This window comes from Corythoichthys intestinalis, chromosome 18, assembly GCF_030265065.1.
Source record: "Corythoichthys intestinalis isolate RoL2023-P3 chromosome 18, ASM3026506v1, whole genome shotgun sequence".
NCBI classification, from domain to species: Eukaryota; Metazoa; Chordata; class Actinopteri; order Syngnathiformes; family Syngnathidae; genus Corythoichthys; species Corythoichthys intestinalis.
This window is the reverse complement of record NC_080412.1, coordinates 13,329,368-13,342,911: the sequence shown is the minus strand read 5'-3', so window position 1 is coordinate 13,342,911 and position 13,544 is coordinate 13,329,368. Positions and strand designations below refer to the sequence as shown.

General features: G+C 41.7%; 1 protein-coding gene across 1 annotated transcript in view; it reads right to left on the bottom strand.

Moving 5' to 3' along the window:
* The window catches only part of rsf1b.1 (remodeling and spacing factor 1b, tandem duplicate 1), a 27,918-nt gene extending 14,374 nt beyond the window's left edge, over window positions 1–13,544 (bottom strand). Inside the window, exons 1-7 of the mRNA XM_057820798.1 lie at window positions 13,347–13,544; window positions 12,355–12,446; window positions 11,971–12,063; window positions 11,616–11,821; window positions 11,450–11,547; window positions 2,257–5,348; window positions 1,903–2,187 (exon numbers count right to left, since the gene is read on the bottom strand). Coding sequence (XP_057676781.1) covers window positions 1,903–2,187; window positions 2,257–5,348; window positions 11,450–11,547; window positions 11,616–11,821; window positions 11,971–12,063; window positions 12,355–12,446; window positions 13,347–13,500 — 4,020 coding nt within the window. The 5' untranslated portion in view covers window positions 13,501–13,544. The remainder of the gene's footprint in view (window positions 1–1,902; window positions 2,188–2,256; window positions 5,349–11,449; window positions 11,548–11,615; window positions 11,822–11,970; window positions 12,064–12,354; window positions 12,447–13,346) is intronic.

Here is a 13,544-nt window from a genome sequence, read left to right as displayed (position 1 = left end):
AAGTAAAAAAGAAATTTGTTTCTTTTTAAATGGAATGGCTGTCAGAGTATGTGCAAATAGAAGAACAAGCGGTGAAACAGATTTTTTTTTTTTTTAACTGTCCTGTATAGCTGCTTAGACGCGGAGAATATGAATCTCGAGCGTCCGTATTGTCTGAACAGTTTTAATATGGGAGTAGAGCTGGGTGGTAAACCGAAAATTTACCATCACCGAAATTCTTCACGATGACCGACGTAATTTTGACCATGTCGGTAAATTCGCTAAATTAATAAAACAAGAAAATAGTCTTTTCATCCCGCTTTGACTCTGTGTTGTTCGTCTATGCTCATTCCCCTTTAAGAAAGCAGTGAATGTACTTACGTAGGGAGTCACGTGATCATCAGGAAGCCAATCAAACAGAAGCCCGGTAAGCTAACGCTAGCAGCTAATGCTACAAGCAAAACGTGATGGAGTGTGGCTTAAGGGAGGTTCGCCAAACTTTCACCCGACATTTAATAGACTCTTGGTGGCATCCAGACGGGCTTTCACCAGCTGTCCTCCCTTGTTCTCACAATTTCCGGAGATGGTGCTTTCAGTGCTTTCTACCGGTAGCCAGGCCACAGGCTAACGCTAGCCGCTAACGCTAGCGGCCGCTAGCGGCTAATGCTACAAATGAACGTGATGGAGTCGGATAGCGGCTCTAACCTTGTCGAAACGGCTGAATTTAATGAGTGGATTGGGCATGGACTGCATCTAGCAATTACTATGTCGCGTTATTTTGTATCTGACTGTGTGTGATTTCTCTGATAGCTTTTGTGATGGTAAAGCATTCAGCATAAAGCACAAATGGCCCCAGCTATTTTTCTGTATGTGTTTAATTCTGTGTCATTATTGCTATCATAAAATCTTAAGTGTTTCATTTGCAGAAGATCAATATAGCTTTAATGTGTGTCTGTCTGTTTGGGGGTTCATGTATGTGTGCATTTATTAAAAAATGCACTGGGGGGGGAGACCCTGAAACCATAAAGTAAACACTTGTATTGAATAATTATGTCACAGCAGCCATTAACAATAAATTGTCTTTTTGAAGTGTACTGTTCGAGCTGCAAGTCATTTGTGTTACAATGACATGTTTGCACAGGCATATCGATTTTGACAATGTACATTGTTCAAGCCATACACTCTGTTATAAATGCTCATACTTGAATTCTTATTGTTTACAATTCATTTGTATAAACCTAATGTCTAGACTGCATGTACATTTGTTAAATATATCAAATTGAATGCTGGTAACTAAATCAACAAGAAACTGTTAATCTGTATTTCATGCATTGATTCAGATTTTCAAATTATATAACAGTCCGCTTGGACGACTTTATCGTCATTTATCGTTATCGAGATAAATCTGCTCCATTTATCGTGATACATGTTTAAGGCCATATCGCCCACCCCTATATGGGAGTTTGATATACTCTCATTGTGCTTGTTAATATGCAGTATGTTTTATTAATTGACTCATCCAAGCCACCACTGGACGTTACCCAGGCCAAAGCAGGACTTTTACTATGGTTAACGCACTCTCACATATAACATAGTACACATCTAATGAACAATGAAATTTTTGTCTTTTCCTTTTAAGCGGGCCACATCTAGTATGTCAAAAGTAAACAAGAAATTGCTGCTGTAATTTCATTCTTTTAATAACCCATATAACTTGCTATGATCCAAGTTTTGAGCAAGTGTGATACAGGTGTGTGGCCACAGCGTGCACATCAGATGTTGCTCACAGCGGTCCTCAGTGTGCTCAGGAAGCTTGTGTGTCAGCTCAGACACATGAAAAATTAGAATTCGTCAACTAGAGTTAAACTTTCACTGATTGGACGCCACAAGATTGGACGTTTATGCAATCGCGCCACCACTCACCAGTTCAGGGTGGTTGGGAAGGCCACAGTGTTTGCAGGGGTCATCGTTTGGCGGAAGGTCCTCGTCGGTGGACGTGGACGAGTTGGAGCTGCGGCGCTCTCGGTTGCGTCGGCGCCTCTTGGGTCCCCGCTCCACCTTGTAGTCCTCATCACTGTCATCCTCTTGCTCCTCGCTCTCGTCGTCCTCGCTGGACTCCTCCGCACTGTCCTCGTCATCGTCCTCGGAGCCTTTCCTTTTGTGGCGGGGACGCACGTTAGACCAGCGTGTCTTCCGTCGCTTTCTCCCCTAAAAAAAAATAGAAACGAACCCTGACTTTAGCTAAGGCAAAAACAGAAAGTGAGGGGGAGAACTCACTTTTGGCTTGGCCTGACCATCCTGGTCCACCTTCTTCTCTCTAGGCTTCCTTACAACAACTTTCACCTCTTCTTCCTCCTCGTCTTCGTCTTCATCCTCCTCTTCCTCTTTCTTCTCCAGGACCTCTGCCACTTTTTGCACGGGTTTGGATATCCTTGGCGATCGCCTTAAGGACATCCCGCAGGTGTTAGTGTCCGACTCAGAGTCTCCCTGCTTGTCCTCCTGCTGAAGTTTTGCTCTGCGGCGTTGGGCCACTGTCTTGACTCTCCGTCGGGCGCCCGTTTTCCTTTCGCTTTCATCAGCTTCGTCTGCCGGTCCTTCTAGGCGCCCGCATTCTGCACTCGCGTTACCGTCGTCGGGTTTCTCTGTTTTGGATTGTGCGTCCTCAGGAACGTCCTTTTGACTGAGATTATCAGTAGAAGAATCCTTTTCATTCTTTTGACGCCGATGTTTGTTGTCCGGCGGACTCTCGGCCTCTTCAAGGTTTTTGCTTTTAGCTGCCTTATTTTTCTCTGCCGCGTTATCATTTTTGGAAGTTTTTCTTGCAGTGGACTCCTTCTGGCTTTCCTGCCATTTACGATTTCCAGTTTTAGCCTGAACCTTGACGTCACAACACTCTATCGTCTTTGTATCGTCGGGTTTCGCATTCATTGTTTCATTGGTTTCTGGAACATCTTGAGTGGGATGCTTTATGTTTCCTTGACAGTTCTGCTTTGCGGCCGGCAAAGTTTTGTCAACGGTTTGCACTTTTTTCTTGCTTTTGTCTTCTGATTGTTCGGGTTTAGCCTTGATTTTGCCGTCACTCTCATCAGTCTCTTTTTGGGCATTAGGTTTGGCTGTTACGTTTTTTTCTGATTTGGAATCCTTCTGACATTTGAGCTGTGTGTCCGGCAGACTCTCAGTTTTGCCATTAGTTGCTTTACCAGTATGATCCAATGGTTCAATTCTCACTGTTGTTTTGACGCCATGCTGTGCGATTGCTTTGGGATCATTAGATTTTGCAGTTTGTGATCCGTCAGTAGGGTCATTCTCCATTGCTCTGGAGAGTTTTTCTGTTTTTGAATCATTTTGAAATGTAACCTTTGCGTCCTGTGAGTCTTTGACATTATCCCCCTCCTTACTAGACTCTTCCTCAGTTCTTATGTTTGTATCAATAAATTTCACAATTTCTGATTCATCTGGAGAAACTTTCTCCTTTGTTTTGGAGAGTTGATCGGCTTTGGAATCCTTTTTACATTGAAGGTTTGCATCTGGCAGAGCCTTGCTGCCATTTTTTGCTTCTTTCTTACACGCTTCCTCCTTTGTGCATTTTTTCACCTCTTGAGCAGCCAGTTCTTCACTCTTGCTTGTGCTTTTTGATTGTTTAGTTTCTGCCAGTTTGTCGTCACATTCTTCTGTTCTTTGGTCGCCGGGTCTAGCTGTTTTGGATCCTTCTTCTATCACTGTAATTTTGTCAATTCGGGATTCTGATTTACTTTCTTGAAGTTTGAGCTTGAGGTCTGGTCGAGATCGGTCGCTGCTTTCCGCCTCTTTCTTGAACTCGTCTTCCTCGTTTTTGCTTTTGGCTCCTTGAGTTTTGATGACGCTTTCTTCAGTCGTGCTTTGGCCAGTGGGTTTTGCTGCTTTGATTTCATCTATGGCATCTTTCGTGATCGTTTTTTTGCGACTTGAAAGTTCATCCCTTGTGGATTCCTTTAGGCTTTTGCCCTCTGGAGATTCATGCTTCTTCTTGGCATTGTCGTCCTTGTTGTTTTCCAAAGATGGTGCCCCCTGATCTAAGCCGGGCTCTATTGCAACAGCGTTTTTTGGCGTTTTAAATGCAACAGTTTTAAGTTGATCATTCTGTTGTAATTTTTTCAGGTCAGGTTTGGAAATATTTACATCTTCTTTTGCAGTCTTAAGCAGTGAGTCGCCCCTTTTGGCGTCATCCAAACACTGGTCGTCTTTATTCGTTTCTGATTTTGTTGGTTTTTCTGATTTGGTAGCCGTAGCACCATTTGCTCTCGCGGGCTCGCTATTAACCGTGTCCTGACACGACTCTAGCAAGTGCGCCTTTTTGATTACAGACGACTCCGATAATTCTTGAGATTTCTGGCTTGCCGCCGCGTCAGCCTTTTTAATGACTGACAGATTTTGCGCTACCTCTTGGCTCCCCACGGAATCTTTTTGCACTTCCTCGATTTTGGTCCCAGCTTTGTTCTTCTGCGATTCCTCTGCAGCAACCTGCGAGCAATCTTTTTTACTATCGCTGATATGCTTTTCTTTCAGCTCCGACTTCATTTCTTCTCTTGCAATGTCCACATTCTCGAATTTTTTAGTTTTTTCTGAATCTTTTGAGCTGTGCTCTTTGTCTGTGACCTCGTGATTTGAGGTCTCCCAGTTCTTTGAATTCAAACCCATTTTCTCTAATGTGTCCACACTGCTCTTTGTGGACAATTCAATGTCTTTATCTGTGGGCTTGGCCTTGACTAAATTCCTATCTTTTTTTTGATCGGACGACTTGTCTTTAGCTTTCTCAGAACATGACGACAACAATTTCTTCTCTGTTGGAACCTTCTCCGGACAGTGAGGTTCCTTCTGTTCCTTTGCGGAGTCATTTCCACTTAAATGAGGCTGTGACGTGGGCTGGACTTCGCCATTGATGTGGTCATTCCCGTCGCGTATCCGTTCGAGTCCAGTGTTGGGTTTGGTGTTGTCCTTGAGCTGAGACACTGGTGTGAATTTCATGCCTCTTTTCTTTAGAGGGATCTTGGCCTGCTGCTCATTCTTCATTTGCTGGATCTCGTCCACGTTGTTCCTCTTGGACTCCTCGGGGGAGTGCTTAGGGGAAGGATTCCCGCACGGCATCTCCGTGCTGGTTTCGGAGGTATCCATTGGCTCTTCTTTAATTGCTACACTGTGATCACCCGATTTCTCTGACGTGCTGTTAGGTATGCCGTTCACGGATGGTTTTAGCTCAGTCGTTTCGGATTTGAGCTCATCTGCGGGATCGACTTTTCCATTGCTTTCCATCTTGGGTGATAAATGGAGAGCCGCTTTGTTGGAGTCTTTGTTCTCTTCATCTGATGAACTCTCACCTTTCTTCACGTTACCTGAAATTAAAAAGTGGGTGATTGTTAAACTCTTTCAGCATACATTCAGCAAGACAGGCATCTACATCATACAGGTTTTCCATCTTTGTGCTGGAGTTTGTTTGTAGAAAACGTCAAATCCATTTTATTTGGGAGGGCTGGCAATGTTCATTCGTTGTCAGCCCTCCCAGTTCAAATGGATTGGACGTCTACCGCTATCAATGGCAGCCAATGAGTTAATTTTAGAGTTAAACTGCTTGTTAAAGCTGCCACTCAAAGTTAACTGGCGCCAACTCTCGGCCTGTAGCGATAACAAATTTTAGTAGGTGATATATTGGCTCATAAATGATTGCCGATATGCAATATTATTGTCATTTTTTTTCTTCTTTTCGTCATGCATGCGGTGTCAGTAAAAGATTTTTTTCGTTTGCAAATGCTGTTAACCAGCAATCATTCATGTTGGAAGTGTCACCTTTTAACCACAATTTTGCGTTTTGGAGAAGACTGCCAATGTTTTATAGCGGGCTAAAATAGTTAGTACAATGTCTTTTTTTCCATTAGCTTCAATGCAGCCATGCTAAAGTTTTACAACGTTTAATATAGATGAGTTTCGTTATTTTGTATGTTTGAACTTTAATTCTACGACATGATGACCAATAAACATCTGTGAAAGGAACTGGAGTCTCATAAGCCATCAAAACGCACGAGTGCCGAGTGCATGCAGCACACTCAAGCACAAATGTCTGCACGCACGCGGTGATTAATTGCAACCAAGAAAATTACCGCCCTCATTTTTGTTTACCCCGCGATAAATTAGAGCCGGTGTTGTGCCGAAAAATAGCCGCCCCGCATGAAATGTCCCCCCTGACGGAAACGCTTATATATAACGCTTTATTGAGCGCTTATTATATTTATTTTATTTTATTTATCTATTTTATTATTGAGCACCCACACGTCACTCGTACAAACAGCTTTTTCTTACCAATCGATGGACATGGAAACGATTTTCTTGTACTGCGAATATGTATTATTTTAATCTGCTTGAGCTACTAAATGTCATACCTGTGTGATTGTCATTGGGATATGGTCGTGAAAACCTGTAGACTAATACATTTCTGTTCAAAGATGGTTATGTGGCCCAGTGCACGATTTGTTACTAAAATAAAGTACCGTATTGGCCCGAATATAAGACGACCCCGATTATAAGACGACCCCCTCTTTTTCAAGACTCAAGTTTGAAAAAAGACTTTTTGAACACCAAATTAATTTTTATACAGAAACGACCACGGAAAGCTTTTCTCTGACTGTGAGCATTTTTTAGGCGATCTTTTTGAGCTCTACATCTCCGTACATTACACTCTGTGACACCATATTTCACAGCCGCTTTGCAGTTGTTTGAAGACACCGCCTCATTTATCACCATCAACTTGAAGTTTGCGTCATAACTTCTCCTCAGCTGCCGGTGTTCTGCCAAAATGTCCTACATCGGCGAAACGTCCTACATTAGTCGAATTTGACACCTAAATTACTACCGTGTGCTCTAAACTTGTTTTGTTTAGATGCATACAGGAATAACGTACTAAAGAAATGCCTGCAGAAAATACTTAAATGTAGTTATGTCAAATAAGGACGGTTTAAATACGCTACGTGACTAATGTGGTCAACTGCTTCAAAGCTAACACAAAAAAACACAATGGTTAAAAGTATGAGAGGGTAATACATGCAAAAAGTATCTTTGAGGCTGTGAAAAGGTTCTAAATAACTAAATAAAAACAAAAATAGTGAGTACTCGCCGCTTCCAACCGATGTGCGCATGCGTGTGAATGCATATGCAAGCGCCCTGAGCATTGTGTAGGACGTTTCGCCGCGTAGTAAGGAATGGCCAAACACCGGTTAACCTGGCCAATCTTCGACCCACTTTTCTCCAAATTGTCGCGAAGTTTCTCCATTTTCGGTTATCTCTTCTATTACCGGTATTTTCTTCTCTTTTCCTTCTTACCACTTTCTTCTTCGTGTCAGGGGTTCGCTTTGGCCGCCCGAGTCGCGTTCAGCATTCGATTCATTGATGACTGGCGCCATCAAGCGTCGTGAATGGGTATATGTCTAGGCCGCAGTTTTTTTTTTTTTTTTTTTTTTTTTTTTTTTTTAGGCCGCAGTTATAAGACGACCTCCTCTTTTTCAATCTTATTTCAGTGCAAAAAACATCGTCTTATATTCGGGCCAATACGGTACTATTATTTCCGTAATATATTTATTTAAAACTGATTTAACAGTTGTAAATCCATTACTGTAATGCGTCCATAAAAACATTTGATGTTTTCACCTCAATAAAGTGTTATAAATAAGCGTTCCCGTCAGGGGGGACATTTCACGCGGGGGGGGGGGGGGGGGGGGGGGGCATTTTTCGGCATAACACCGGGCGTTATACCGAAAATTTAGCATTACCGAAATTCTTCACGATGACCGACGTAATTTTGACCATGTCTGTAAATTCAGTAATTTAATAAAACAAGAAAATAGTCTTTTCATCCCGCTTTGACTCTGTATTGTTCGGCTATGTTCATTCCCCTTTAAGAAATCAGTCAGTGTGCTTACGTATGAAGTCATGTGGTTATCATGAAATCAAACAAACAGAAGACCGGTAGGCTAATGCTAGCGACTAACGCTACAAGCAAACATGATGGAGTCGGGCTTAAGGGAGCTTCGCCAAACTTTCACCCGACATTAAGTAGACGCTTGGCGGCCTCCAGAATGCCTTTCACCCACTGTCCTCTCTGGTTCTCACGATTTCAGGAAAGGGTGCTTTCAGTGCTTTCTAATGGTAGCCAGGCCACAGGTTAATGCTAGCGGCTAACACTACAAAAGAACGTGATGGAGTCTCTTAGCGGCTTTAACCTTGTCAACGGCTGAACTTAAATAGTGGATTGGGCACAGAACGCATCCATCAATCAGTATGTCGCGTTATTTTGTATCTCTGTGCATGTGTGTGATTTCTCTGATAACTTTTATCAGGCATGAAAATGGGTCAGGGGTTAAAAAGGTGAGAAGGGTGTGGAGGAAATATGTTCCAGTACACTGTACACCCCAACAAAATATTGAGCTCTGTCGACCCACACTGTGTTTCAGCAGGGACGTGCAGAGACCGGTGGAGGGGCGGGTGCTCGTAGATCAAAAGGAGCACATGAACAAGTATTTAATGCACCTTAAAACAACATAACTTCAATTTTAACCAGCTTTAGATAATAATTGGCTGCGACTGTGACATACTTTAATTGGGAGGAGGCAACAGTGAATAGAAATCAAAACTGTCATCAACACTTTCTGGCTGTGACTCAGTCAGTCTAGCTCTTTTCTTCCTTCAACCTCTGCATCAAAACTTCCTTCCTCAACTTGTTCATCTGAGAACAAACCACATCAGATGGTCACTGAGCCACCAACAGCACAGTTTTCTCAAAACTATTATTTCATTATTACCCATACGTAACAACTCTAGCACCTAATGATTAATAAAGCAATGACATAAAATCTTATAGAAAAATAACATTGTAATTGTGTTTATAATTGTTTTTAATACCCGACTATCCTTGCAAACTTGTTCTTACCAGGTTTGCTATTCACCCAGCTGATGAGGTATCCACTGCCTTTAGCAGCCTCATCCAACTCCTTTTTTTTATCCCTAAATCTCCTTTCCCTACGAGGCATGTCTATGTAATGAAATATAAATATTTAAGAAAAAAAAAAACAGACTCCCCGGTGGCTTTTAGTTTTAAAGCTTTCTTAATTTCTTTCTCTCTCAATAACGATGGAGGTAGATTTGTGTTTTTATTATTCAATCAAAAAACAAAGTTACTTCTATCATAAACAAAGTTGCTTCAATCAAAATACAGTATAAACTTTTAATCCCAAAAAAGTCACTTCAATAAAAAACATTGTTTTTGATTGCAAAAATAAATTTGAGACAAAAAAAGCATTTGAAAACTATTTTTCTTGATTGAAACACATTTTTCCTTTGAAGTAATGTTGTTTTGCGTTTGGGCCACATTTTGGCTAGGACATTTGTGTCTTTATTATTCAATCAAATAAGTTGCTTCAAACAAAAAAATATATATAAAAAGAAAAACTTTGCACATGTGTCAATCACCGTTTAACAAAGCCTGAGAGTGTTTGAGTAGACTCACTATGAAGCATTTAATAAAGCCAAGCATTTTCTTACTACTTTATTCTTGTTTAAAAATAATTTGGTGGGGCAGTAACATGTTTAAAACTTATCATAATTCTTACATTTTGAAGTGCTTGAAAACCATTTATAAATGATACTTTGGTGAAAAAAGTGAAAAAACATGTCTTGAATATATGTATCTTTTTTCCAATGTAAAATCTGAATAAATACATTGAGCACGCACAAAAAAATGGGGGCGGGGGGGTCGCTACTTCGCGCTTATCACTTATTGCGGCGGGTTTTGGTCCCCATTAACCGCGAAAAACGAGGGATCCCTGTATTTCTGAAAAGCTTTAAGAAGCAAGAGTCATTCCCACCACTCGTCGGCCGGTGTTGTGCCGACACCGGCCGTCAGCTCAAGTCACAGCCGAAAATAACGCGTCTCGGGCGAACGACGGAAGCGATGCGAGGCGCCCCCCTCCATCCGAGAGCATGCTGCTTAATTTGACTCAACAGTGTGTTTCTTCATTTATATTACCGCTAAATACACAAGCTTGACGCCAATTTAACGGGAGCTATTTTTTCACGGGAGATTTGGCTAGCTCTGGCAGTGTTCAACGCAAGCTGCAACGAATGGCAGTAACTTTTTTATATCGCAAAATGTGAAAACGATTGAAACCATTACTCACCAAATTCAATCTGCTGGCAAATACAGGCAAGTGTGTATGCTGCGCTCTGGTCTGCCCCAGTGTGGATAAGGCCTGCGTTTTGTTTTCGCAGCTTTTCAATGCAACCAAAGGCTCTCCAAGCACTCCATTTACACGTAGAGTGCGCGCGATTGGAATAATGGAACGCTATTTGGGCCGATGATTGGTTCTCGTCTGCGAATCATCTCGAAGGATTTGCTGACTGTCCAAGTGTCACTTTTATAAAGAACCGATTTCTTAAGTGCTCAGTTTACGTACTAAGTTAATCACATGATGATAATAATAATTAAATAAAACCTCCCGACCCCCCCCCCCCCTCCTCCCAAAAAGAATTTCTCCTCGGATCTACGCAATTCACGTAGGTCGCCCTTTTTGACTTCAAAACGGCGAATTTCGCCGAAAGGTGAGAGATTTTCATGCCTGTTTTATGATGGTAAAGCATTCAGTATAAAATATAATCCAACAGTGAAGCCTATAATATGAACGTTTAATGGCCACAGCTATTTTTCTGTATGTGCTTGGTTTATTCTGTGTCATTACTGCCATCATAAAGTCTTAAATGTTTAATTGGCATAAGAGCAATATAGCTTTAAATTGGTTGTGTCTGTGTGGGGCGTGCATGTGTACCTGCATGTATTTAAAAAATGCTCTGGAAAAAAAACCTGAAACCTTGAAGTAAACACTTGGGTTGAGTAATTATGTCACATTGTGTCTGTTCAAGCTGTAAGTCATTTGTGTTACAATGACATGTTTGCACAGTCGCCGAATTGATTTTTATAATGTAGTACATTGTTCAAGTCGTACAAGCTGTTATAAATGTTCATACTTGAATTCTTATTGTTTACAAGAAATTCTTATACAATTGTTAAATTGAAAGCTGGTAAATAAATCAATGAGAAACTGTTAATTTCTATTTCATGCATTGATTCAGATTTTCAAATTATATAACCGCTTGGGCAAATTTATCGTCAATTATCGTTATCGGGGTAAATCTGCTTAAATTACCGTGATATGTACAGTGGGGAGAACAACTATTTGATACACAGCCAATGTGGCAGTGTATCAAATACTTGTTCTCCCCACTGTATTTAAGGCCATATCGCCCAGCCCTACGATAAATTGACTACTTGCATATCATGAAAGGCTCGGTTAGCCAACTCAGCTCTGGACAAAATGAGGAAAAGCGCTATTAAAAAAATGAGTGGATGGTAAATTAGTAGATATTAAACAAATACTATAAAAAATCTAGAATTTACCTGATTTGTCTTCTTCACTTTTGGCATCACTCTTCAAGAGCTCCGGATCAATGTCCGTCTTCAGCAAAGCCACCACTTGCGCCAGGTCGTTGCGATCTCTAAGCGGACGAACGAAACAAGCGTCAACAAAAAATACCGGCCGCCACACCTCTCACGCTCCTCGTACCTGACTATGCACTTCCACGAGGCGCCATCCAGGTCGTCCTGCTCCTCCACGTAGAGGCGGACATTGTTGTCCTGGTCCAGCTGGAACCAATACATCTGGCCGTCTTTGTCGCGGCCGATGGGCTGCAGGCGCATCTTTTCCGGTTCCTCCTCATTGATGGCGTTCTTGAACTTCAAGTTATCGTCAAACTGACACTCACACAGATACTGCAGAGAGGAATATGACACATTGGACTTTTTAATACATTGTTACTGTGGGTTCGGACATGCCCATTGGACTATGAAGTGGAATAATTGATCAGGGTTTTTTTTTTTTTTAAATGGATTTAGAGCAATTAATATATGTGCATGTTTACTTTAAGGATAGCTGTCTTGCTTTCTACTGTCATGCTCTTGTAGCCTTTTTCTTCCAGCTCCCATGCCCATGCGGTGTTGAACTCTTGGCATATCTGCAAGGTAACAAGAACATAATAAATTATCAGAATGAAGTCACCGGTTGCCAATGAGGGACCTCCCAGTTCAATACATTGGACGTACATCACCAGGGAGTGAGTTTACTCATTGTCTGCCATTAATGGCAAAGGACGTCCAATCCATTTGAACCAGGAGGGTTGGCAGCGAATGATCATTCAGTACTGGTCGAGTTAATGTCATAATGGCATACTTTACCTTTAAAAATGGAAACTCATAGATTTTAACACGATTTCAACACTTAATTATTCATGATTTTATTTCTTTACCTTGACTAGATACTTTTCCCATCTGTCCGCTGACACCGATTTCCCAATCTTCCTCAGCAACTTGACGTGAAGATCGACTAGCAATTTAGGGACTTAAAAAAAAAAAAAAAATTAAGAAACAGAAATAATAACAAAATGATAAATAAATAATAGCGACCAAAGTTAAAGTTAAATGAGACAAAATGGAAATATTCAATAACAAATTAAGCAAAATTGTTTTCATTCTTTTGCAAGGCGCTACAATTTTTTAGTAGAAATAATCAACCTTAAGACGGTTTACCTTGACATTTTCTTACAGAAATCAAATAATAAATACGATTATTTATGACTAGACATGCATCAATTAATGCAATTCAATCAATGATCTGTTCAATTACAATGTTAAACTTCAATTATTTGATTAAAATGTCCACGTTAAAGAAGCTCCGATGAGCTCTACCACAGGAAGTATTTTGACTGCGTTCGAGACAACCGAACGCGTGCCTTTAATTTGAAAGCACGCAGCGGAACTAATGCGGGCGAGCAGCTAAGCGCCACTTAAATGAGTGTTTTAACAGTGATTAAAGTGCACGTTTCATCTAACTTCGTTGGCATTAAAACAATCTGGGTGCCAGTTGGAGCACTCGCGTTGCTTTCCGTCAACTAGCATCACCTTAGCAACACGGAAAATGGGCTTAAACGAGCTAGTCGCCTGTGCGTGTTGTGTTCAGGAGCGACGAATAAAGGCTCGCAAAGCGGAGGGGGGGACTAAAAAGCTTATAAAGTGACACAAACACAGGGTCAGTTTGGTAAATCGACACTCGAATAACCACATCCTTGCAAAAAAGTACACATACGAACTTCAATATAGGGTCGTGTCTTTGTTCAACGTGCGTTAGAGTGAAGGTAAAGGTGAGTAAAGCACACAATAACACAGCAATGCTAACGCAGCTAGCCCAGTTAGCTCGGTCTCCTCCTGCCTCCTCCCCCTCGGTTCTTTTCCCGAGCCCTACCTGAGGATGTGTCCCGCAGGTATCGCTCTAACTGCGGGAAGGTTAGCTCCGGCAGGTCCAGCTGCGCTCCGTACCGCTCGAGAAAGGAGCAAATGACAGCGTAATTGGGGCACAGGGCAGAGGGACAACTCGCCGTTGCCGCCGAAGCAGCCATTTTCCCCCTCCACACCAACCTGTCAAGCGCGCATGCGTGGGGAG